The 25,126-nt window shown below is 33.9% G+C and overlaps 2 protein-coding genes across 2 annotated transcripts; both read right to left on the bottom strand.

Moving 5' to 3' along the window:
• Positions 1–950: 950 nt before the first annotated feature.
• LOC126778107 (zinc finger protein 569-like) lies at positions 951–11,719 on the bottom strand. Its single transcript, XM_050501490.1, has 13 exons — positions 11,557–11,719; positions 11,231–11,365; positions 10,045–10,656; positions 8,875–9,008; positions 8,480–8,801; positions 7,298–7,431; positions 6,245–6,319; positions 6,027–6,156; positions 5,323–5,456; positions 4,706–4,805; positions 3,951–4,064; positions 2,891–3,004; positions 951–2,543 (listed from the first exon to the last, which is right to left on the bottom strand). The coding sequence occupies exons 1-13, from the start codon at positions 11,662–11,664 to the stop codon at positions 2,322–2,324; spliced, it is 2,334 nt and encodes a 777-aa protein (XP_050357447.1). The 5' UTR covers positions 11,665–11,719; the 3' UTR covers positions 951–2,321.
• A 1,920-nt stretch (positions 11,720–13,639) lies between these two features.
• Positions 13,640–24,397, bottom strand: LOC126778104 (zinc finger protein 569-like). Its single transcript, XM_050501484.1, has 13 exons — positions 24,183–24,397; positions 23,813–23,947; positions 22,970–23,563; positions 22,762–22,895; positions 22,306–22,618; positions 21,779–21,912; positions 19,513–19,587; positions 18,634–18,763; positions 18,038–18,171; positions 17,674–17,776; positions 16,858–16,971; positions 16,257–16,370; positions 13,640–15,912 (listed from the first exon to the last, which is right to left on the bottom strand). Exons 1-13 carry the CDS (start codon positions 24,288–24,290, stop codon positions 15,649–15,651), a joined length of 2,352 nt encoding a protein of 783 aa, XP_050357441.1. The 5' UTR covers positions 24,291–24,397; the 3' UTR covers positions 13,640–15,648.
• Positions 24,398–25,126: the final 729 nt, after the last annotated feature.

Consider the following 25,126-nt stretch of genomic DNA (forward strand, 5'->3'; position numbering starts at 1 on the left):
TTAATCACCTTAAAAGATTAAATTTCAGCATCAAAAAATTAATCAATAAAAATATTTAGCATATTTTAAATATTGTTGAATCATTAAATTACAGGCACAAGGGACGTAACATCTTAGTTCCCAAGGTTTTCTGGCGCATTGGTGATGTAAGCGATGGTTAAGATTTCTTACAGTGCCAATGTCTATGGGCGTTGGTGACCATCAGGTGGCCCATATGCTCGTCCGCCTTGCTATTCTAAATAAATAAAAAATCAATTTCAAATTATTGGTAAACTAAATCCAACCGTCAACGACAATTATAATTCTAAATATTAATTGGGCAAGAGTTGATTGGTAAGTTTGACTTGAAATTAATTTTGATACATTTCAGAGGTAGTAGGATGGTGGCAGGACTTAAAAATAGAGAGAGCAATAGATTTAGTCCAGTCAAAAAGAGATTTAAAATATATTTTTATTTTAATTCATGCCTAGTGAACAGACCGAGATGGCCTAGTGGTAAGAACGCATGAACATAACCGATGATCGTGGGTTCAAACCCGGGCAAGCACCACTGAATTTTCATGTGCTTAATTTGTGATTATAATTCATCTCGTACTTGACGGTGAAGGAAAACATCGTGAGGAAACCTGCATGTGTCTAATTTCACTGAAATTCTGCCACATGTGTATTCCACCAACCCGCATTGGAGCAGCGTGGTGGAATAAGCTCCAAACCTTCTCCTCAAAAAGAGGTGCGGAGGCCTTTAGCCAGTGGGACATTCACAGGCTGTTACGGTAGTGGAAAAGTAAATAAAAGAAATAATATATCAAGTTTTATATATTGTTTAAAATATACTTTACAAGACTATCCTGTACATGTATAATCGAAATTATAATAAATATTCATAAAACGATTTTTGAAAAAAAAACCACATAATTTCATTATAATATATTTAAAAAAATGTAATTCTACTTAATACGAAAGGAACAATAGTTTGAAATTGAGTGGAAATTAATATCTGATTGAGTTGAACACGTGATGTCAGTACAACCTGAGACAGTTTACTTAATATAACTTATTCCTCATTCTATTATATTAATACATTTTTAATCACAATTAAGTCACTTAGGTATATACTTGAAGAAATATTTCTGACCAAAATAAAATGATACATGATTTTCATTATTAAGTAAAGTAATTGTAAATGTCCTTCTGCTGGCAAAAACCAACTATTTTGTTAAAAATTAAGAGTCAAGTCTACTATGGTACTTCCTTTCGAGTCGGTGGATATGCAAATTATAAACATAAATGTATAACAAAATTGATGTAAATAATAAATGAAAACTCAGCGGTGTTTGCATGGATTCGAACCCGTGACCTTCAGTTTAAACTTAGCTCTCCGCTATCGTATTATTTATATATTTTTCTTAGTAAATAATTTTAAAGTTTATTGCCTTAAAAAGTCATTAAGCACTTTATATATTTCATATCTATTTACATTTCCATTAAGTATACCATTATTATGACATTATATACAGAATAATTAATTTATACATGCCTAACACTAAATTATATAAAAAATCATTATTTTTGCAATTTTATGTTTTATAAGTCAGAACCAGGGAAATGGTCACTGTGTGAGACTTATTCAAACATAAATAAGTACATATGCACAACCTACTATAAATGAGATTATTTTCAAACGTATTGTTTTTATTTTTATTTATTTTATAATATATTACGATATTCAAGCCCAAGAAATAGAACGGAAACAGTGTTATATACAACTGTTTTACCGCCCGGACAATTCGATTGGGTATCGTCGATTCTGACAAAAGTATCACAACGTTTCATTATAATATAGTATTTGATTAATTAATCTACATTGTAGCTAAATCACTCGATTTCTTTTTCATCATAAATACAAAGGTATAAAAGTTTTACATTGAAACTATTTTTATTGTTTTTTTTTTTTTAAATATCTGCATTTTTTTATATTAATACTGATGCCGCTTCAAAGGTTGACGTAAGTGACGTCACAATGTTAAGCTTGCCTTTGTAAAGAACAGTTGTATCGTGTGAAGTCTTCCCCGCTAGTCACGCCGGCGCGCAATGGTCGACGTAAGTGACGTCACCAGCGCGGTGCGCTCAATGGTCGACGTAAGTGACGTCACCAGCGCGGTGCACTCAATGGTCGACGTAAGTGACGTCACCAGCGCGGTGCACTCAATGGTCGAAGTAAGTGACGTCAGCAGCGCGGTGCGCTCAATGGTCGACGTAAGTGACGTCAGCAGCGCGGTGCGCTCAATGGTCGACGTAAGTGACGTCAGCAGCGCGGTCGCTCACTCGTTGTAGGTGATGTAGGCGCTGAGGTAGTTCCCGGCGGGCGGCGCGGGGGGCGCGGGCGCGGGGTCGGGCTCGCGGCGCCGCTTGCGGTTCTTCTTGTCCCACGGCGCGTACGGGATCTTCAGGTGCACCGTCTGGATGTGCAGCTTCACGGCGCTGCTCTGCGTGAAGCGCCGGTTGCAGTGCTGGCACTGGTAGCGCTTCTCGCCGGTGTGCACCTGCGGACGATGGACTATCGGATAAAACGGTGGCCAACCAAACTCCAAAACTTTCTCTTCGAGATGAGAGAAACCCTCAGCTCGGCCCAGAATAATTCACAGGCTGGTACTTTTCCTTATTAAAAATGTATATTTCTCTCAGCATGGTGAAACAAAACTACAGCAGAAATAAAAATAGGTCACGTGATCTAAAACGGTTAATACTTCAATTAAATGAATGGAATATTTTTAAGACATAAAAAAAGATATTTATTTGACGCACACGTATGAACATTGTTTATTTATTTGTAGGACAATAATAGAATTTCATTAATACGTACGTATGTATGTAATCTTCATATACTCACAACTAGATGGCGGTCTCTATTGCTGGGCATGCTGAAGCGCCGCTCGCAGTGCGGACACGCGTACGGCTTCTCCAACGTGTGCGTACGCATGTGTACCGTCAGATTTGCGTATTGCTACGGAAAAATTACTATCAATATTTCACGTCATTGCTACCAAAAACATTACTAAGTTATATGAAAGGCACCTTTTTACGTTAACAGTTATCGACTGCCTTATCTAATTGAGATATGTGTGGGATAAAATAGAGATAAGACTTTCATTCAACAGCACAGAAAAATTATAGAATCGCAACAATTGTAGTCAACATAGCAAATTCTGTTTCTATATTATATTTATGATACGTAGAGTCAGAGACAGTTCCAACACTATACTAAGGATTATTGCGGGTGATATGGGCGGCTACGTGATGAGGCGGGTGATCTAGAGATCTATGTGATGCTCTGATTCATGTGCTTCTACGCGATCAATTTAATATCCTATTTTATTTTATCTCAATATATTTATTGATGGTTATAAGACTTGATTAGGACTGTATCTAATTTCTTTATATTTTTTAATTTGAATAAAACACCCATTCTCTGTCACTGGTTTATTGCGACTAACTTAATACGTATAGTTTACGTCCGAACATGCATTATTTGCTCTTTTTTTATGTGATATAACTGGCTCATTTTTAATTCCGATATATTTTAATTATTATTACTTTTGTGATTGTGAGTGTGATTCTAATTATTAATGTATATTATGTAATGTTATGTTTAATTATCATGTACCAAAAGTATAGTCCTTGTTGTATATATATATATGATAAAATGATAATATAATTTATTTATTGATATATAATATATGTATTTTAAATTTACATTTGTTCATTGGTTTTGTTTTAATTAAATATTAATATTATTTTATTCATACCGCCACCTACCTCATATCCTATCTGTAATTACCTACACCGTTGGTCGCCTGGAAGAGATCGCTATGTAGCGATAAGGTCGCCATAATTGTACATTTATTTAGGCGGTATATATATTCTACAATGGGGAGTACCCGCGTACGTACCCGGGTGGTGTGTCCGCAGATGTCGCACATGTACCGCTTGAGGTAGTGCGCGCCGGGGTGCTCCGCGTCGTAGTGTCGCCGCGCTTGCGAGTCGTTGGATAAGTACTTTTTGCACTGCGGCGGAGTGCGAAGGACATATGTTAGCTTCTGTCTCTGCCTACGACTCTGCTTTCACTAGTGAACGCATCGCTGTAGGCAGTAATACTTAAGTATATAATATTGTGTTATATGAGAACTATCCTAATATGTTGTTATCGTTTATGAAAGTCGTTTTAAAATAACTATCTAGTAAATAAAAATTACTTTTTCAGTTTTTTTAAGTGTCTAGGTATAATTGTATATATATTTTATTTACAAAAAAATCATTATAATTAATAAGTAATAAACATCCAGGGCATTAACACTGGTGGTAGAGCTCTGTGCAAGCTCGTCCGGGTAGGTACCACCCACTCATCAGATATTCTACCGCAAAACAGCAGTACTTGGTATCGTCGTGTTCCGGTTTGAAGGTTGAGTGAGCCAGTGTGATTACAGGCACAAGGGACATAAAATCTTACTTTCAAAGGTTGGTGGCGCATTGGTGATTTAAGCGATGAATGAATGTTAACCACATTTCTTACAATGCCAATATCTATGAGCGTTGGTGACCACTTACCATCAGGTGGCCCATATGCTCGTCCGCCGTCCTATTCTATAAAAAAAATATCCTAAAAGTGGTGTGGTGGTGTGTTGGTGTGGTGGTGCGCGCTGCTCACAATCTCGCAGGTGGAGGAGGTGGGCACGCCGGTGTTGACGACGCCGCTGTGCGCCGCGCGCGGCCGCCCGCGCCCCGCGCCCCCCACCGGCTTGATGGACCTGCGGGGGGCGTAGCCGTCTTATAAGGATCGAATTCCTGGGTTCATATCTCGACTCTGATTAGTAAAAGGTTTATTTATTTATTTGTAATAGCACACTTCCAACATACATATAAAGCATTGAAAATAATTATTTTATAAAACAATAATAGTATATCTAATATGCATGTCGATTACAAGTGCACATAGCACTTCCAGATTCGATCTAATCAAATTTAAATTAAAAGTAACAAAAAATCATCGGTAGTTATTAAAATATAATAATAAATATGGTTACCTTATAGTTAATAATACTATGTAGGAATTTAAGTTCTATAAAGTTATAGATTTTTATAATTAACTAGATTTCACCCACGAGTTTCGAAGTCGATTCATACTAAGTTTCATCAAAATCGGTTCAGTGGTTTGACGTGAAAGCGTTACAGGCGGACGGAATTTCTTTCGCATTTTTAATAAAAAGTGTAGATAAATAAACGAATAAACGGGCAAATAGAGTTTGAAGTTCATAGTGTACTCACAGATTGGTATCGGCGTGCTTGTAGGAGGAGCCGAAGTGCGTCGCGAAGGCGATCTCGTTCCGGAACTGAATCCCGCACTCGGCGCAGTACAGCGGGTGAGACGTGTCTACTTCGACTGTGGGCTCCTCCACCTCCTAATAGAGAAATGCACACATCAATTTAACTTTCATAAATATTAAAAATATATCAATTGAAAAATGTTTAATCATAATCTCTTACGATATACGAATTAAAAAAAAATGTAAAAAAGAAACAGAAAGAAAAAAAAACCGGAAAATTATCGAAATCGTATAGCCGAGATGGCCTAGTGGTAATAACGCATGAATCTTAACCGACGATCGTGGGTTCAAACCCGGGCAAGCACCACTGAATTTTCATGTGCTTAATTTGTGCTTATAATTCATCTCGTGCTTGACGATGAAGGAAAACATCGTGAGGAAACCTGCATGTGTCTAATTTCATTGAAATTATGCCACATGTGTATTCTACCAACCCGCATTGGAGCAGCGTTGTGGAATAAGCTAAAAAACCTCCTCAAAAGAAAGAGGTGGCCTTAGCCCAGCAGTGGGACATAAACAGGCTGTTACTGTGTACTGTGTACCGAAATCGGTCAGGAGGACATCATCGTCATCAGCATCGTCGAATCACACAGCTTATACTTTAAAATTAAAGGTGAGAATAAAAAAGACAAACTAATAACAAACCTCTTTACTGTGCGCTAGTTTCTTATGACAGTACAGGCCGGTGACGCTCACAAAGCTGCGGCCACACAAGTTGCAGATGTTCATGGAAGGGTGCTTTATACGTATGTGAGTCAGTCTTGTGGATGCTTTACTAGAATATAAATATTGATATTTCATCGAGGCGGATACGACACAACGCAAAATAGTTTAACTAAAATATATAATTAATTTCAACTTACGAAAATTCCTTTTTACAATGCGGACACGAGTACGTTACGTTTTTATGCCATCTATAGTGCATTTTAGCTTGACCTCTGTAATAAAAAAAAAAAACTTTGTAATTTAAGACCTGACAATCTCTCGACTAACATGTTAGGTGTATCTTGATTTAATACTATAACAAAAATAATATCATATTCTCGCACGGTGAGCATCCATTAGTACTAACTTATACATATTTTAATATTGAAAAAAAAACGATACATTTATGGCTTCATATCAAAAATATCATTACTCAAAAGTATTAAATGATGAAGGTACTTAGGTACCAATATCAAATTGAGCTGATATTTAAACGTCCGGTTAATAACTAACTTTTTTTTTATAGAATAGGAAGGCGGACGAGCATATGGTCCACCTGATGGTAAGTGATCACCAAACGCCCTTAGACATTGGCATTGTAAGAAATGTCAACCATCGCTTACATAGACTGCGAAGAATGCGCCACCAACCTTGGGAACTAAAATTTTATGTCCCTTGTGCCTGTAATTACACTGGCTCACTCACCCTTCAAATCGGAACACAACAATAACAAGTACTGCTGTTTTGCGCTAGAATATCTGATGTACCTACCTGTTAATGTCCCACTGCTGGGCTAAGGCCCCCTTTCCCTTTTTGAGGAGAAGGTTTGGAGCTTATTCCACCATGCTGCTCCAATGCGGGTTGGTAGAATACACATGTGGCATAATTTCAATGAAATTAGACACATGCAGGTTTCCTCACGATGATTTCCTTCATCGTCACGAGATGAATTATAAACACAAATTAAGCACATGAAAATTCAGCTTGCCCGGGTTTGAACCCACGATTATCGGTTAAGATTCACGCGTTCTAACCACTGGGCCATCTCGGCTACAAAATCAATTTGTCAGATAACTCTTAATATATTACAAGGTGAGAAAGCAATGATTATCTATTTAAAAAAAAATAATAATAATTTAAAGTTTCCATCATTCTCAGTACAAAATAAAACTATAAAATAGGCAATTTTGTCAATAAAAATCAAGTGTTACCTGCTAAAGCAAACATAGCTGCACATTTGACAAGAATACTTAAACAAATGGCTCATGTTCATATGCTTGTACATCTTCCTTGTGTCCGGACAATATATTTTGCATGCATCACACTGGAGTTTTCCGGAACATTCCTAGAACATTCAATGACATAAAAATAGTGTTACACAATTTATTTATATAGCAATCCTTTCTATATTATAAATTATTTATGATATTTTAAGTGAAATAAAAAAAATTAAAATAAAATTATTATATGGCAACACCATCTATGTATATCTAATGAGCTTATTCCAATCACAAGAAGTGTAAAGACAAATAAATGACTTTGATATTGAATTGATCAGATTTCTTACAGATTCGCTAAAGCTCTATATGAGTTTGAATGTCGGCGATGTTGTTATCGGACTTTTGGAATGAAAAAGTTTTTATTAAGGTTAATAAATTTGTCCATTTAATATTAAGTCGATCTAATCAAGTCTACTTATTAATAAATGATTATAAAGTGTTGCTTTTTAATAAAAACGAATTAATATTACAACTTCAAATGAATTTATATTAAAACGTTTTTTCCACTACCAGTTAAGATTTTAGAAAGAAGTTATTTTTATAAAATCATATATTGTTTTATTTTTTATTTACTATAACTGTTTTGTCTTGCTGAGCAATCATGTGTTTAAATTATTTTAAAATATATTTGTAAAAAATTACAATATAGATATGATTTTAACGGCACCATAATCATGATTTTAGCATCACAATAAGACAATGGTCGATATGTCATAATATATATATATATATATATATATATATATATATATATATATATATATATATATATATATATAAAATAATGGATTTTTCTGTCGAATATTCTCAGTAGCAGCCCAGAGCCTGGAAGTTGGAAGTGTATACACTCCCGTGCCCCGGAAGGCACGTAAAGCCGTTGGACCTGCGCCTGAACTCTTTCCGGTCGTGTCAGATTGCCGTCCCCTCGGGTTATGAGAGATAATAATAATAATTAATAAAGAGTGCACCTGTGTTTGCGCGCGGACTTTTTTACTTTCATATAACCTGCGCAGTTGGTTAATCTCTCGTGAGATTGACCGCCATGACCAAAATCGGTCCGGAGGACTGTTATATTTATTATTATTATTATTGTGATTTATGACAAAAACTCACTGGATCATGTTTCTTCATATGCTTTTCAAACGTCGCCACTTCTCTAAAGCCCTTAAAACAGAATTCGCATCTATACGGCGAATCAATATAGTTTTTCGTCTTCTGTCGGTCTTTCACTAAAGCGTTTTGTTCTTCCTGACTTATTGGAGAGTAGACTGGAAAATCTTGAGGAAGTTTCTTCGTATTTCTTATAGGACGTATAAACAATTTGTTTTTTTTACTATCTTTAGGAACCCCGGTTGGTTGGGTCTCGTACCAGCTGGCGTCCTTCTTTGAACCTTTCTGTAAGTGACTCCAGATAAAATGTTGTTTGGCTGATGTCCTGAAAAATTATATGTACAAGTCAGTCAGTATATATATTCTGTAAAAAAAAACAACACATGGACATCAGTTACCTGTCAAAACTAACTTCAGGGCACTTTTTACATAAATATTTATACATATGTTTCTCAGTCATATGGGTTTTTAGAAGAAAATCAGTTCTGTAATAATAGCTGCACAATGCACAGAAGAATGTTCCACTTGTATGCTGAAAGAATTATTCAAAAATATTTATCTTAGCAATATCTTTCATTATTAGCTTATATTTGTTAGTGATGTGCTAAAAGATTTAACTTAAATATTGACGAGCCAGTTGGCGTGGTTGGTGGATGCTTGCCTTACACGCCGAAGGTTGTGGGTTCGATTCCCACCCAGGGCAGATATTTGTGTGCATGAACATGTCTGTTTGCCCTGGGTCTGGGTGTAATTGTCTATATAAGTAAGTATGTATTTACAAAAGAAAAATAGTATATGTTGTATATCAGTTGTCTGGTTTCCATAGTACAAGCTCTGTACAAGCTTAATTTGGGATCAGATGGCCGTGTGTGAAAAATGTCCCAGGATATTATCATTATTATTCCACTGGTATGCCATAATTGGTATTTGGTCGACTGACATTGATATGTTGCTTGGTATTAAGGTATCAAATCTTCTTTTAGCCGCCTTGCAAAATTAGATAATACACAGACTGCACAGACTTTCATTTTAGTTTTGTCTTGATTGTCACTTATTGACATGATAGATCACAAGATCCCAAATTTTTTGGTTCGGTAACAATTTTACCGAAAATTTGTCCAAAATTTAATGTCTGGCAAAACCTCTATTAAGCTCATCATTAATATATACAAGAATCTAACAATATTACACTTCGAAATTTAAGTAAATACTGTGAACGAAAGCAAGGGCCAATTAAAAAGTAGACCTTTAGAAAACATAGCTAATTAGGGTAACTAATAGATTTTCATTATTGCAAATTCAGACTATATTCTTAGAAAATATGCATGCTTCTACATAATTATGCTATCGAAAATAATTAATTAATCTGTGCCAACAAGGATTTTAACACTTTCCGCTTCATTTTGTTTTGGCATTCCAATTCTGTTAGAATAAAAAAGAAAAAGAACACAATATAGGTGTATTTTTAATTTAGCCAAATATACTAAATCAATATAAGTAAACATTTCAAAGAGTCATATTTTAGTACACATGAACTGCATTTGTATTTTATGTAACTAAGTATTTACCATATCATGCATTCTCATGTGTGCTGTCAGTCGATTTTCATTATAATATGCCTTCTTACACACTTCACACTGATACTTGCCGTGTGCGAACATTTTGTAAACATCAACAACAGCTTTAGCCTCCTTCATTGATATGGGCACCATAGTTGCATATTCCTCCTCTAAATTCATTCCATCTACATCAGTTTGATCATTTACTTTAGGCTGTTCATCATTATTATCATAAACATTATCTTCTCCGTCACAATCATCAAAATTGTTATCAAAGACACTCTCATCATTTTTCTCGGGCTCTGACACTACATTTTCAGGTACAAATGGCTCCTCATAGCTTGGTATTGTGTTGTCTTCTTCTTTAATACATTCCTCTATCAATTCTGTTAAGAGTTTAGGTTTTTTTCTTGGCATTTCAAAACTAAAATCATCAGATGTTGTTGTGTATTGTATAACAGGTATATTATCTTGATGTTTTATACCAATTCTATTCTTTTTAACCCATTTGAATTTAAGAGTTTCGTAACTTGTTCTGAGGTGGTCTGGAGCAAGATATGACAGTGGTGGTTTAATATTTAGTACAGTACTATCTAATTCTGCAATTATTGACTTGGTTATCTGAAATTAAATTTACATATATGTAATATGTATGGTATAGATTAGACTACAGTGTAAACTCCATGTAATACTACTTGATTTAACGACAAACTCCCTAAAGCGTCGAAATCACTCAACATTGGTTGGTTTAGCTTTTTTCCCATACAATGATACATTTTAAGTAGCATTACATCCACTCTCAATTATGACAACAACATGTCATTACTAAGGTGCCCAAATTAGTAAGTACTGCAGCTGTGTACATTCTTTTGTTGCTTTATTATCTTACCCGTAATAAACTTAACTCAATAAGCATTGATGGCTTGTTTAAATATTAATGTTTGTTGTTTGTAAATTTTATACTTGATCAATAAATAATATTGTAATATTTAGTAAAATAATATTGATTTTCATCTCTCCTTTTAACGACAACTCTCAATAATTGGATAAAATGCACCATCCCTTCAGTGTTGTTATATAAAGTTTACACTGTATTTATAACTATTTTATATTTATATCCAATAATCTTTAATTTGGATTTACAAAGTCAACATGAAAAAAAAGATTTTTTATAAGATTTAATAGTGTTAATTACCTCTTTATCTCTATATAATATTTCTTGCAATGCATAATACGTGCGTTGGCATTTATCACGAAACTTTTTAAAATTTCTAACATATGCAACACACTGATAACATAAATATTCGGGTAAACCATTACGGCTTTGAGTCTGTAAATAAACAAGTACTACAGTTTAAAATATTTACAAATTAAATAATATTATAACATTTTATTAATTTAAAAATTACACATGAATAATGTATTATTATTGTTATGATGAAAAATTGTCAAACATTCAATGATTATATTTTAAAATAAAAATATGATTTTATTTTCATACAAAAAGGTTAAACAGCTTACCTTTAAACCTGATGCTAAATTATATTCGTTTCTTAACTGATCTATATTCATATTAAAGATTTTTACATCACTTTTCAAACACACTGTGCAAGCTTTTAAGTCATACATATCGATAAATTTTGTATCACTATTTATACATTATTATAATAAATAAAACATTTAAGGAAATAACCACAAACTAAACATAAATCAACGCAAGTTAAAGTTTGCTATTTAAGCAATGAACACAGATAATAAAATCTGTGTTCATTACTTAAATAGCTTAAGCAATGAACACAGATAATAAAAAATATAAAAGGCAGATTAAATATTATTACAGAAAAAAATAATTTTAAGACATAATTTCAATCCCATAACAGACTTGAGCAAAATATAATCAGATCAATCATCGATCACGATTGCAGTATAATGAAAGTAATCAAAAAAGTAAAGACAGTAAAGTGTTACTCAAAATCTTACTCTTCTGTATTAATCAAAGGTAAGTCTTTCTATATTTAATACAGTAAGCAACAGTTTACAGAGCCGATTTATAGTAAGTAAAGTAATGAAGTTAGTTTTTGCTTGCCTGCCAATTGTAATGTTATTTAATTGCCAATATTTGTTAAAAATATTTATTTTTCTTTTAATAATACCTTTATTGTTTTATCTTAATAACCACTAAAACTTTTTACACGTAAACGTTTTCAATTTTTTTAGGTATAAAAATATAGACTAAAGATAATTTCCTTTATTAATATCGGCACGAATAAACCACTTCAAGCCCATTTTCTGGAGATTCGTATTAGTATAAGCGGCGACCACATAAAAGGGTGGTCATAAAATGTAAGTACAAAAATACACTATTACCTTTTGGATAATAGATAAATAATAAACGATTGGTCTGGGGGTCTGTAACTTGACCAATATATTTTTTTAATATTTTCATAGTTAAACAAAAATAATTAAGCAAGTTTTTAAGTAAAACAATCGCAATTTCTGCTTAAAAAAACTTTTATTTAACGATTACAAGTTACTTGATTTAAACATAACTTCAAACTAATGTTCAATAATACTACCTTATTCTGCTACATTATATTTAGCTAGGTGTCAAAATCTCTGCAATCTCAAGTTATGATATTACAATATCGTGTTATTTAGTTAATTTTTCATAGAGCTATCTATAACAAAGATAAATATAATATATATTACAGGATACATTAAAACTTTTACTTAATTTAAGCTTTTACTTTACTTTAGTGTTACTAGCACTAATAAAATGTGCGAATTTGAAATCGGTTAGATTGTTTAAAATCATTTACAAAATCGTATCTACTAATCGATGAACATAAATAAAAGCTTGTAAAAAGGGTTAATATGATTTATGAAGATACAAATAAGTACATAAAAAAATTCAAAACATTCATATCAGTCATTGCGACATTAGCAATTTATGTCTCAGAGTAAACTTTTTAAAATGCTGATTTTTTTTTTTCATAGGTTTGCAAATTTATGTATTCTATTGAAATTAATTAACTATTGTTGTTCTGATATAACTTTTATCAAATTTTACACATAAAAATACTTTAAATATACATATATTGATTAATAATTTATTAATAAAGACAAATAAACATAAAAAAGACTTATTATACGATACTAATACTAACAATAAAGTATTTGATGAGATGTACTTTAATAATAATTTTCTTTAAAGAAAGACAAGTCAAAAACATCTTTATTGTAATGGTGCTGATTTTCTTAAACACAATCTCAGGTTAATATCAATTTGACACCCAAAAATATTGCTATCTCGTTCACTCAAATCAGCAACCAGAAAGAATACTATATAAGTTGCCATTGAGTTAATAACATTATAAAATAAAATAACGATTAACAAATATTCTTATATGTTATTTTTATACATTCTCAAATAGTTTTAATTAAGCTTTATAGATAATAATTTTTGATAAAAGTTATCAGAGTAGAATAAAAGCATTTATTCAATAGATATTTTTAACGCTTCCTTAGAGTTATTTAAATATATATATATATATATATATATATATATATATATTTGTATAAAATTGCCGATAATAAACTATATTAGTGTGACTATTTAGTTAAAAAATTATTATAAGATTGATAGTGTGTGATTGTTTAAAAATTATAGAAAAACACTGAGCATGTCAATTCAAAAGGATTCAAATGTGTACAATAGAATCAGCACACTAAAAATTGATTTTAGTTTACAATGTTATAGAAACATTAAAAAAAATATTCCGTTCGTCCGTAACAGCCTGTGAATGTCCCACTGCTGGGCTAAAGGCCTCCTCTCCTCTTTTGGAGGAGAAGGTTTGGAGCTTACTCCAAATAAAAAAAAATATTAAAAATAAAAAAAATATTCAGAAAATTTAATTTATATATTTAACTAGGTCATAATAAAATTATTTTAAACGCTATATTAATCAGTTGTTACTTTAAATATGATTTTTTTCACTCAATAACATTAACCTAGTAATTTTAAGGTAGCTATATTAAAACTTAATTACAATCTTACTGGTCTAATAAATTATTTATTACAAAAAGGTCGAACATTTATTTATACGTGAAATCGTTGCTAGCGGCTGCCAGAGGCGCAACCAGCTGCGGCACTCTGCACACTTACAACCTATAACCCGCTGAAGCACATACATACAATCAAAATGCTTTGCACTTAATTAGGATAGGCCCCACAGATTACAAACAACAACTCTAGCTCAGTACACAAAATTTGAGCCCAACCCTGATTAATAGTTGTGTCAGTCTATTAACAAAGAAGGGCCAAAAAAATAAATATTTCCAGTCGCTTATGACCCTAGCTATGATGTTGTACATAATGTAATAAATAAATAAAAAAACAAAATGTATGTACCCTTCAGAATTAAATAAAAAAAAAATAATGTTTAATATTTTTGACTTTTATCGTAAAATAACAACATCGATAATGCGTTTGTGTGTATTTTCTGATATAACTATAGCTCGTTCCAATCGAAGGAGTAAAGATGAACAAACCTAAAATTTAATTATTCTTGATTAATATATTTATTTATCATAAAATACTATTCAACTTAACTACTATATATCTATCTATTTTAATTTTACCTTCAAAGTTTCGATAACAACTTTGTTGACATTCAAAACGCCATTTTTTCCATAATACTGTGCCTACGTATTAACTTTTATTAATGTAAGCAAAAATCACTGTCCATAATGGCACCTAGAAACAAGTCGATATTCGATATGCTACATTGTCAATTAATACATTATCATATGTTCTGTCGCCAGTCGCCATTCTAACATCGCACTGTAATATCGTCGTAACAATTAAATATTGTAAATTATATTACAATACATATAATCTATACTCAATTGCCTTTCATTACATCATCCACAAGACATTTAAGGCAAAATACCATAGATCATTCAAGTTCTGGATCAATGATATCTCATCGATTTAATACCATAGTTGTTTATTTATCTTTACTCCTCCTGTGGTTGGTATAGACTATAGGCTAAAGATTAGTCTTGCTAGCCCAAAATCACCTGAGAGGTGATCAAGTCCGGTCGAAGGCCCTGGATTAGTATCTTTCACTCAATTTTGTTATTTATATAACATAACGATAAATATATTTCTCCGTTTCATTGGCAGCAGGAAAAAGGTCTACAATTTTGAATTTGGAGCCCCAGCAGTTGGAACGCGTGAATTTTAATCGAAGTTTGCGACTTCAAATCCTTTCAAAAACCACAGGGGACGCACGCTAGGGACATTTATTCCTTTTTTAGAATTTAACTAGGGACTTCCCTCGAAACGAGGGATTTTGTAAACTCTTGCATTTTGCTCTAACAACGGTTTATTTACCATTTTCCCCTTTCAATTGGAATTGACTTTATGTTTTCGACCTCCGAACTGAGACAATGTTAACAAATCAAAATATTACTAACTTACGTAATTAAAACGTTTTATTTTCAAACCTCATCACGATTAACCGGACGTCCGGACAATCTCGGTCCGATTCTGTCTACTACATATTTCCATAGTTTTAGTTCTGCTTTTTGTACAGCTCGACTGAAGATCTATGTTCCGCAGACTTTGTTGGTGGTGTCGATGTAGGCGCTGAGGTAGTTCCCGTGCGCGGAGTCCAGCGGCAGCTTGTAGGCGGGGGGCGCGGGGGAGGGCGGCGCGGAGTCCAGGTCGCGGCGCCGCTTGCGGTTCTTCTTGTTCCAGGGCGGGTAGGGGATTTTCAGGTGCACGGTCTGAACGTGCAACTTCACCGTGTTCTTTTGCGAGAAGCGACGGTTGCAGTGCGGGCATTGATATTTCTTTTCGCCCGTGTGGACCTGGGCATAAGGGTCAGTTTAAGTATTCAGGATTAAAAACGTGATAGAGATACGGTGTTCAACTTAAGAGACTTAATTTACAACTGATATACTACATATAATACTTTTCTTTTGTAAATATATACTTATATAGATAATTACACCCAGACTCAGAACAATGAAATGTTCATGCACACAAATGTCTGTCCATGGTGAGAATCGATTCCGCAACCTTCGGCGTGAAAGGCAAGTATCTACCGACCATGCCAATCGGCTCGTCACTATTTAAAATGTTTATATTTCTATTGGACAATTATTTTGCACGCTAATCCAGTTTTTGTTTGAAGGTAATTTAAACATCTCACAACAAGGTGTCGATCCCGGTTGTTCTGCATACTGAACCGCCGGTCGCAGTGCGGACACGAGTACGGCTTCTCCTGGGTGTGCGTGCGCATGTGGACCACGAGGTTGGCGTATTGCTGCAATCAAACTATTTGTTTAGTATTCGTTTTTGTTGATGATGAATAATACAATATTGCACAACCTATGCCGCTATTTAAAGGCTTTTCTCAGTATGTTTAATAAAATATTTTTAGGAAATACGAGATCAATACGAGAGTGCCAAGCTCGTCTACACCTTTTTCTTGTGTTAGTTATATGAGATAACGTCTTTTTTTTAATTTGTTTTTTTTTTTTAAATTATTTATAATTAATCGAGTATTTTATAAATGAAAAATAATATATGCATTTACATAATTACTGAATTGAAATATATTAAATAAATTATTTAATATATTTCCCCAACTTCGTACGGGTAGAATTCATACAAAGTAACCCTTTTTTCACCCCTTGAAGTTGTAATTTCCAAAAATCCATTCTTAGTGAACGTCTTCGTAACTATGACGCTTTTCAAGTCAAACGGACCTAAAAGTTTAATGTAGAGAGTAAATGGTGTGAAGCTCTCACCCTGGTCTTGTGTCCGCAGATGTCACACATGTACCGCTTCAGATAGGGCGCTCCGGGGTGCTCCGCGTCATAGTGACGAACCGCCTGAGTGTCATTCAGCAGGTACTTGTTGCACTGTAGATATCCAATACACAATTATATAAATGTAAATATTTTTTCATGTGATAGCGCAAATTAGTCCATTAGACTAAAAACTACAAGTTATTCTATTTTATATAATTTTTTTATATAATTTGTATAAATTACAGATCAGAAAATATCTAGATCTATGTATTGATTGTTGATTTATCATTTGTAAAACTTTGTTTTTCAGCGCTTGTTTTATGTATTTTTATAGTAAATGATTAAATAACCAATTTGATCTAGAACCAACTAGAAACTGTCAACTGTAGTCGGCGCGAGAGTGTCAACTGTAGTCGGCGCGAGTGTCAACTGTAGTCGGCGCGAGTGTCAACTGTAGTCGGCGCGAGTGTCAACTGTAGTCGGCGCGAGTGTCAACTGTAGTCGGCGCGAGTGTCAACTGTAGTCGGCGCGAGTGTCAACTGTAGTCGGCGCGAGTGTCAACTGTAGTCGGCGCGAGTGTCAACTGTAGTCGGCGCGAGTGTCAACTGTAGTCGGCGCGAGTGTCAACTGTAGTCGGCGCGAGTGTCAACTGTAGTCGGCGCGAGTGTCAACTGTAGTCGGCGCGAGTGTCAACTGTAGTCGGCGCGAGTGTCAACTGTAGTCGGCGCGAGTGTCAACTGTAGTCGGCGCGAGTGTCAACTGTAGTCGGCGCGAGTGTCAACTGTAGTCGGCGCGAGCGTGTGCGGTACTCACGATATCGCAGTGCGAGGACGTGGCGCGGCCCATGTTGACGACGCCCTTGTCCGTGAGGCGCGCGCCCTCCCCCTCCCCGTCCAGGCCCAGCTTCGTGATCGCTCTGTGGGCACGCACACCGCTTACTTTAGATACACTTCCTATTATATTACAAGAGACAAATGGATGAATACATTTCTTTCGTTCCTAGTGTAATTTGCTACAAATGTGTAAATGAAGCAATTATAATTAAACAGGCATACTCATAAGATTATCATGCTCGGACAATTAATACAAGTACATGAATTTATGTCTAAGGTATGTCTAAAATTATAATATTATCTATGTCCATGAAGATAGACAGCAGCTTAGTCCAGAGACTGACCGATTGGTATCAGCGTGCTTGTTGGAGGAGCCAAGATGCGTCGCGAAGGCATCATCGTCTCGGAACTGAACCCCGCACTCGGCGCAGTACAGCGGGTTTGATGTGTCCACTTTGCCTTCATTCTCTTCCATCTCCTAAAAAAAAAAACTTTCACGCTGAATTAGAAGATCAAATAAAATTACACTGGACGAATATATATAACAAAATTACTATTTAATATATAACATGTATAATACATATGTATAAAATAGCCGAGATGGCCCTGTGGTAAGAACGCGTGAATCTTAACCGATGATCGTGGGTTCAAACCCGGGCAAGCACCACTGAATTTTCATGTGCTTAATTTGTGATTATAATTCATCTCGTGCTTTACGGTGAAGGAAAACATCGTGAGGAAACCTGCATGTGTCTAATTTCACTGAAATTCTGCCACATGTGAATTCTACCAACCCGCATTGGAGCAGCGTGGTGGAATAAGCTCCAAACCTTCTCCTCAAAAAGAGGAGAGGAGGCCTTTAGCCCAGCAGTGGGACATTTACGGCATAAAATATATATTTTTTATTTACTTTCTATTTAATAAAGTAAGCACAACTGACCTCCTTGCTGTGAGTCTTCAGTTTGTGTATGTGTAGTCCGGTGACGCTCACAAAGCTATGTCCACACAAGTTGCATATGTTGGTCGATGGATGCATCTTACGGATATGACCAAGCTTTGTAGATTCTTTACTGAAATAATTAATTTTTAATTACCACTTAACGCCCAGCAGGTATTGATGTCTATACTACAATATGTCTTTTAATTTTTTTTGTTAACAACTATCCTATAATAAATTATATATTATATTGACATCGCAATATATGTTAATAGTACTATGTCTGAAAACTTCATGAGATGTTAGCAACCCTTCAAAACCAATACACAACTTCGGCCTTGAACCGCCATGGAACGAAATCTAAAATAATCTTCGATTATAGAATTCTGAAAAAAGCCGAGATGGCCCAGTGGTAAGAACGCGTGAATCTTAACCGATGATCGTGGGTTCAAATCCGGGCAGGCACCACTGAATTATCACGTGCTTAAATTGTGATCATAATTCATCTCGTGCTTTACGGTGAAGGAAAAACACCTGCATGCATCTAAGTTCACTGAAATTCTGCCACATGTGTATTCCACCAAGACGCGCTGGAGCAGCGTAGTGGATTAAGCTCCAAAAATTCTCCTCAAAAAGGGAGAGGAGGCCTTTAGCCCAGCAGCGACATTCACAGGCTGTTACGGTTATAGGTTTAAAAAACGCTGTTTAGAATGTCGGCCGAAGTTGTTATCGAAACTTAGGAAGTCAAATGAAAGCAAATACAAGTAATTAAATAGGAATTGATTATTGGTAATAATAAAGCAGTAAAGCAGTTTTTTATATTCAAGACTAGGTAACTATTCATTTGCAAGAATAACGATAAAAATGAAAATGTATACTTACGAAAATTCTTTTTTACAATGTGGACACGGGTATGTGACTTTTTTGTGCCATCTGTAATGAACTTTAGCTTGACCCCTGGAAATAGAGAACTTGATAAAGAAATATATATACTATTATTAAAGTTTTAACAAGTTTTGGTGAAGTGGTGGTTTCACTGGTGGTAGGGCCTTGTGTAAGCTCGGCTCGGTAGGTACCACCCACTTATCAGATATTCAACCGCTAAACAGCAGTACTTGTTATTGTTGTGTTCCGATTTGAAGGGTGAGTGAGTTTAATTACAGGCTCAAGGAACATAACATCTTAGTTCCCAAGGTTGGTGGCATTGGTGACGTAAGCGATGGTTAAAAATTCTTCAATGCCAATGTCTATCTATGGGCGTCGGTGACCACTTATCATAAGCTCGTCCGCCTACCTATACTATAAAAAAAAAGTTACAAAACCTAATTCTAAATAATTTAATTTGAGATAATTGAAATAATTAGGAAGATGTTAGGAAGATGGAAGATGTCAATATTAGAAATAATATTTTTTTGTACTTAAATAATCTTTAAATGATTGAATTTTTGACACATGTGTGAAAAAATTATGATTATATATGACTGTGACGTCACTTCGCCCAATCGTTATTGCGGCCGATTTTTTTGCGATACGCGCGTTGATAATTTCGTATTTGTTTTATCTTTCTTTGTGATTTGTTCTTTCACTTATAATAATATTAAAACGATTATTAATACATTATTTTATGTTAAAATAAGAGCAGTATTTTCACGTAGACTAACAAATAATCCACCGAAAGTCGATCTTATGATTGCGGATTCTTTCACAAATCACGCGAAATATATTAGTGAGCTTATTATTATTGTTTATTATAATCTTTTGTTAATGTGGTGATTGATCATAACTGTGATCGGACAAAAGTCCGTACTCTTCACGTAGAGATACTAGTGCTTTCCGCTTTCGATAGAAGATAATAATATATAACATAATATACATTTCCTACATTTTAATTTTTCATACACAATTCGGGAAGCGATAGTTACGATACAGAGCCACGGCATATTAATGTAAATTTGCTTGTGATGAAAGTCCAAAATAAAATTAACAATCTCGAATGTGAAGGATGCAAACATACTATGGCATTGGTCACGTAGGGATGTGAGGAGCCTACATGTATGAAATAAACTGTTAATGGAAGGAACCTTTTTTATGTAAAAGGGGAGCAAACAAGCAGGAGGCTCACCTGATGGAAAGTGATTACCACTGCCCAAAGACACCTGCAACACCGGAATACTTGCAGGTGCGTTGCCGGCCTTTAAGGAATGACCTACTCATTCCTCATTTCTTGAAGGTTTCTATGTCATAGCGGTTCAAAAAAGTCGCCGGGAAATATGGTTTCGCTTGAGATGGTATAAATAGAATTTACAATTTAGACGCGATATCCGGTCCTTAAAATATGCGATAGAAGATGCAGAGTGATAACAGTTCTCCCGATGAGAGCAGTACTGTGTATGTATGTATGTGGGACTGATTTTTTGCCTTGTAGAATTTTAGGCGAGGAGCTGGCGTGAAATACTGACTTACCTTTTTGAGCACACAAAGCTTCTAGAGGCTAATTTGGCTTCACCTTCCAAAAGATCGCGGAAACTAACGTCCCGATACTGGATTTGGTATTTTCAAAATGTACCTTTTGTCATACCCTATATGACAAAAGGTGTCATTTTAGAAGTCATCGCGCAAACTTGTGTCGTATTGGGGTTAAGTTGTACCAAGTTTGGTTGGCCCCAATCTCAGAATTTGGTTAATAAACACTTGTTATTTCAGACACAAGTTTATATTCATCAACATGTTCTCGGCAAATATTAGCGTGGCCGGTGTATAAAGCGTCTACAGTGCTGTCGTCTGCCATCATTAAATGTTGCCAATTTGCACATGCCATTAATATGCAGAATACGACAAATTTTACTACTAAGGAAATTACGTCACGTGACGTTACGTGACGTCACGCGTCGATCGGTCGCTCCAGAAAAGAATTTAAGAACTCGTAACTTTAAAAAATTGTAAAAAATTCATGTTTGCAGATATCGTAAAATTTTTTCGTCAGTATTTTTTATATTTTAATTATGATTTTTTGAGATCATAAAAAAAATTAGCTCATCTTCCTAATTCTTTATTATATAAACGCTTATGTGCAACAAAAGTGCTTTACAAAAATATTATTAGCCATGGTGGTTACCCGTGGTGACATAAAAATGTATTTATTTGGTACCTGTTGAAGCAAGTGTAACCGCACATCTGACATGAGTATTTGAAGATGTGACATCTTGTCATGTGTTTGTACATCTTTCCTGTACTCGGATAGCATATTTTGCATGCATCACATTGTAACTTGCCCGACAGAGCCTGGAAATAAAAAGATTAGAATAATTCATTATTTTTGTACAAAACACTTACATTCTTGTAACTATTTTCTATTGGTTATATAATAACAAATTACAATATTTTATTCTGGGGAAGTAATTGAAAAATCATAATATATACTAAAAATTAAGTAAAATAAAATTAAGAAAAAATGAATAACATTACCGTTTTACTATTTCCAAAATCTTCCTTTGGTTTATAAATAATTGACAAAACTCAAAAATGATATATTTTTATTAATATGGTTTATAAGTCATAAATCAAAAGTATTAGCTTTGTTTATTCTTGTATTAATAATTCAAGTGTGACAAAATATTCGGCAGTCATATATCATGGCTTGTTATATTAGTGGAATAATAAGAAATAAAAACTTACAGGATCATGTTTCTTTAAATGTGTTTCAAATGTTGTTGCAACTCTAAATCCTTTAAAGCAGTATTCGCACTTGAATGGTGAATCAATGTAGTTCTTTGTTTTTTGTCTGTCTCTCACCAAAGCATACTGCTCATCCTGGCTTATGGCAGATTTTATTGGGAAATCATGAGGTATTTCCTGTTTTGTTCCTAACCGACGTATGGCAGATTTATTTTTTCTACCGCCCTTAGTGACTTTGGCTGTCCGTGACCAACTACCTTTATTGGATATTTCTTGGAAATGACCCCAGTAATAATGTCTTTTAGCTGAATGTCTGAAACATAAAACTGACTATAATTTAAAAAATAAATTTATGAATAATAGTAGTCGTTACCGCATAACGTTAATAGAATACAATTTAGTAATGCAGCATTATGTACACTTAAATATGTCCAATTTATTTGAAGCTTTATTTACCTATCAAAGTTAACTTCGGGGCACTTCTTACATACATACTTGTACATATGTTTTTCTGTCATGTGACTTTTCAAAAGAAGTTCAGATCTATAGTAATATTTGCATAAAATACAGAAGAAAGTGCCATTTATACTCTGAAAATAAAGTATTGTACACATTAATACTTTGAGTTATTTTATAAAGCATATGACGTATGAATATGGTTTACCATTTCATGCATTCTCATGTGCGCTTTCAATCGACATTCACTATTATATGTCTTCCCACAGACTTTACACGAAAACTTGCCTTGTGCAAGCAGTTTATAGACATCAACGACAGCCTTAGCCTCTTTCACAGATATGGGTAAAATGGTGGCATATTCTTCTTCCAAATTCATACTGGGATCACCTTGCATATCTATTTTATCATTACTATCAATTTCAGTCTGTGGTTCATCATCATCAAAGTGGCTATCAAAGAAATCGTCGTCATTTTGCTTTGTATCAAGATCTGTAATTTCAGTAGTAAAATTTTCATAATTCGTTATAACCGGAGTTTCTTCCTGTTTAATATCTTCTTCTAGTTCAATCCAAAGTTTAGGCTTCTTTTTAGGCACTTCGAATATTAGATTATCAGATGTAGTTCCATATTGAATAATCGTTATGTTTTCTTGTTGTTTTAAATCAACATAATTCTGTTTAATATTTTTATGTTTTACATTTTCATACTTAGTCCTGGTGTGGTTTGTAGCAAGATAGGATAGAGTTGGTTCAATATTTAGCACATTTGAGTCCAATTCTTCAATTATAGACTTTGTTATCTGAAATGAAAAAATGATATTGACTTAAGTTATATGTCCTAATTAACCAGTTTTTCTTTAAGTTTATGTAAAAATAGTAACAGCCCATATATGTCAAACTAATGAGCTAATATTTTTTTACTTATATATTTATAACGTATACATAAATCAATCATTCTAAATAACTAAAATAACCAAGTAAATAGAGTTATTATTTAGTGTCAACATATGTTCAATCCGAGTGAAATAAAAATTATAGTTGCTTCTTACCTTTTTATCACGGTCTAGGATTTCTTGCAATGCATAATATGTACGTTGGCATTTATCACGAAACTTTTTAAAGTTTCTCACATATGCCAAACACTGATAACACAAATACTCAGGTAAGCCATTTTGACTACGAGACTGAAATTAATGATAAACATTGAAAAAATATATACAAATTCAGAGTTAAATATTACAGCTGGTAGATGTGTACCATAAATTAATAGGATTCCGCGAAAACAATGTTATAAAACATTACCTAATTCGTAAAAATTATTAATGATCGTTAAAATAAGAATTGCTAACAATAATTAAGATATAATAACTTGGGTTTATAACTCCAAATACAACCTATACCCAAACAAAAACTACATACCTTTAAACCAGATATTAAATTATATTCATGTCTCAGTTGACCTGTGTTCATATTAAACACTTTGACGTCAGTTTTCAGGCACACTATACATGCCTTAAAAGTTATCATAGTGATTTATTTAATTAACTATTTAGTCATTTTACTTAATTGAAATAACACCTATAAAGATGTTAATTATATTATCACCTAAACACCGAATCCAAATATTAAAACAAATTTAGCTGTCAAAAGTGGCAGATGTCAAATACCAGAATTTTGAAACTTGAACAGATAAAGTCATATGGAAAACGATTGACACTCATCGGAGAGAGATTCGGAGTTTTAATTCATTTTTCATTCTTTATTTTACTTTATTAATATTGTGATGTAAATAATATATGTAGAATTAGTTCAGTAAGTGTATTTCTTAACAATAGGATATATATATATATAGATGTTGTAAGACTAAGTCAGATTGTAATATATAATATTAGATGTGCTACGAATTAATATTAAATATTACTGGAGATAATAGAGAGAGAGAGAGAGTATCTGTCATTTTTTATATTAATCAATAATAATCTATATTTTTAATCTGGCAACAAGAACATTGACAGATACTCTTTATGGCGGGAAACTGATAGACTTGAATTCTCTTTACGAGCATTGTGGATTGTGGTTGAGATCAAGTTTAAACAATTCAGAATTGGGATAAATACAACACACACACTTAATTAGAATAAATAAAAATTAAATATGGAATACGAAAATATTAATATAATAGCCTTTGAAGGAGCCGCTTTACTCCAGGTATGGAGTCTAAACATAAACACCGTCGACGTAACTATAAATTTAACGAAAACTGGACGAATAAAGAGAAACAACACAAACGAGGCTGAAGCGTGCGTAGTAGGTCCACGGATGAGGCGAACGGATGAATAGACATCAAACACGAACTGAAGAAC

This window comes from Nymphalis io, chromosome 25 (genome assembly GCF_905147045.1).
Source record: "Nymphalis io chromosome 25, ilAglIoxx1.1, whole genome shotgun sequence".
NCBI lineage: Eukaryota > Metazoa > Arthropoda > Insecta > Lepidoptera > Nymphalidae > Nymphalis > Nymphalis io.

Excerpts from the sequence above, each read along its gene's own strand:
- LOC126778107 (XM_050501490.1), bottom strand. The coding sequence starts at position 11,664 with ATGTATGACTTAAAAGCTTGCACAGTGTGTTTGAAAAGTGATGTAAAA. Across the intron at positions 9,009-10,044 it reads ACATGAGAATGCATGATATG|CATACAAGTGGAACATTCTT; the intron begins GTAAATACTTAG and ends TAATTCTTTCAG. Across the intron at positions 7,432-8,479 it reads ATATGAAGAAACATGATCCA|GAATGTTCCGGAAAACTCCA; the intron begins GTGAGTTTTTGT and ends TGAATGTTCTAG.
- LOC126778104 (XM_050501484.1), bottom strand. The coding sequence starts at position 24,290 with ATGATAACTTTTAAGGCATGTATAGTGTGCCTGAAAACTGACGTCAAA. Across the intron at positions 17,777-18,037 it reads AAGCACGCTGATACCAATCG|AGCGATCACGAAGCTGGGCC; the intron begins GTCAGTCTCTGG and ends GCGTGCCCACAG. Across the intron at positions 15,913-16,256 it reads ACCGGGATCGACACCTTGTT|GTCCACACGGGCGAAAAGAA; the intron begins GTGAGATGTTTA and ends CCTTATGCCCAG.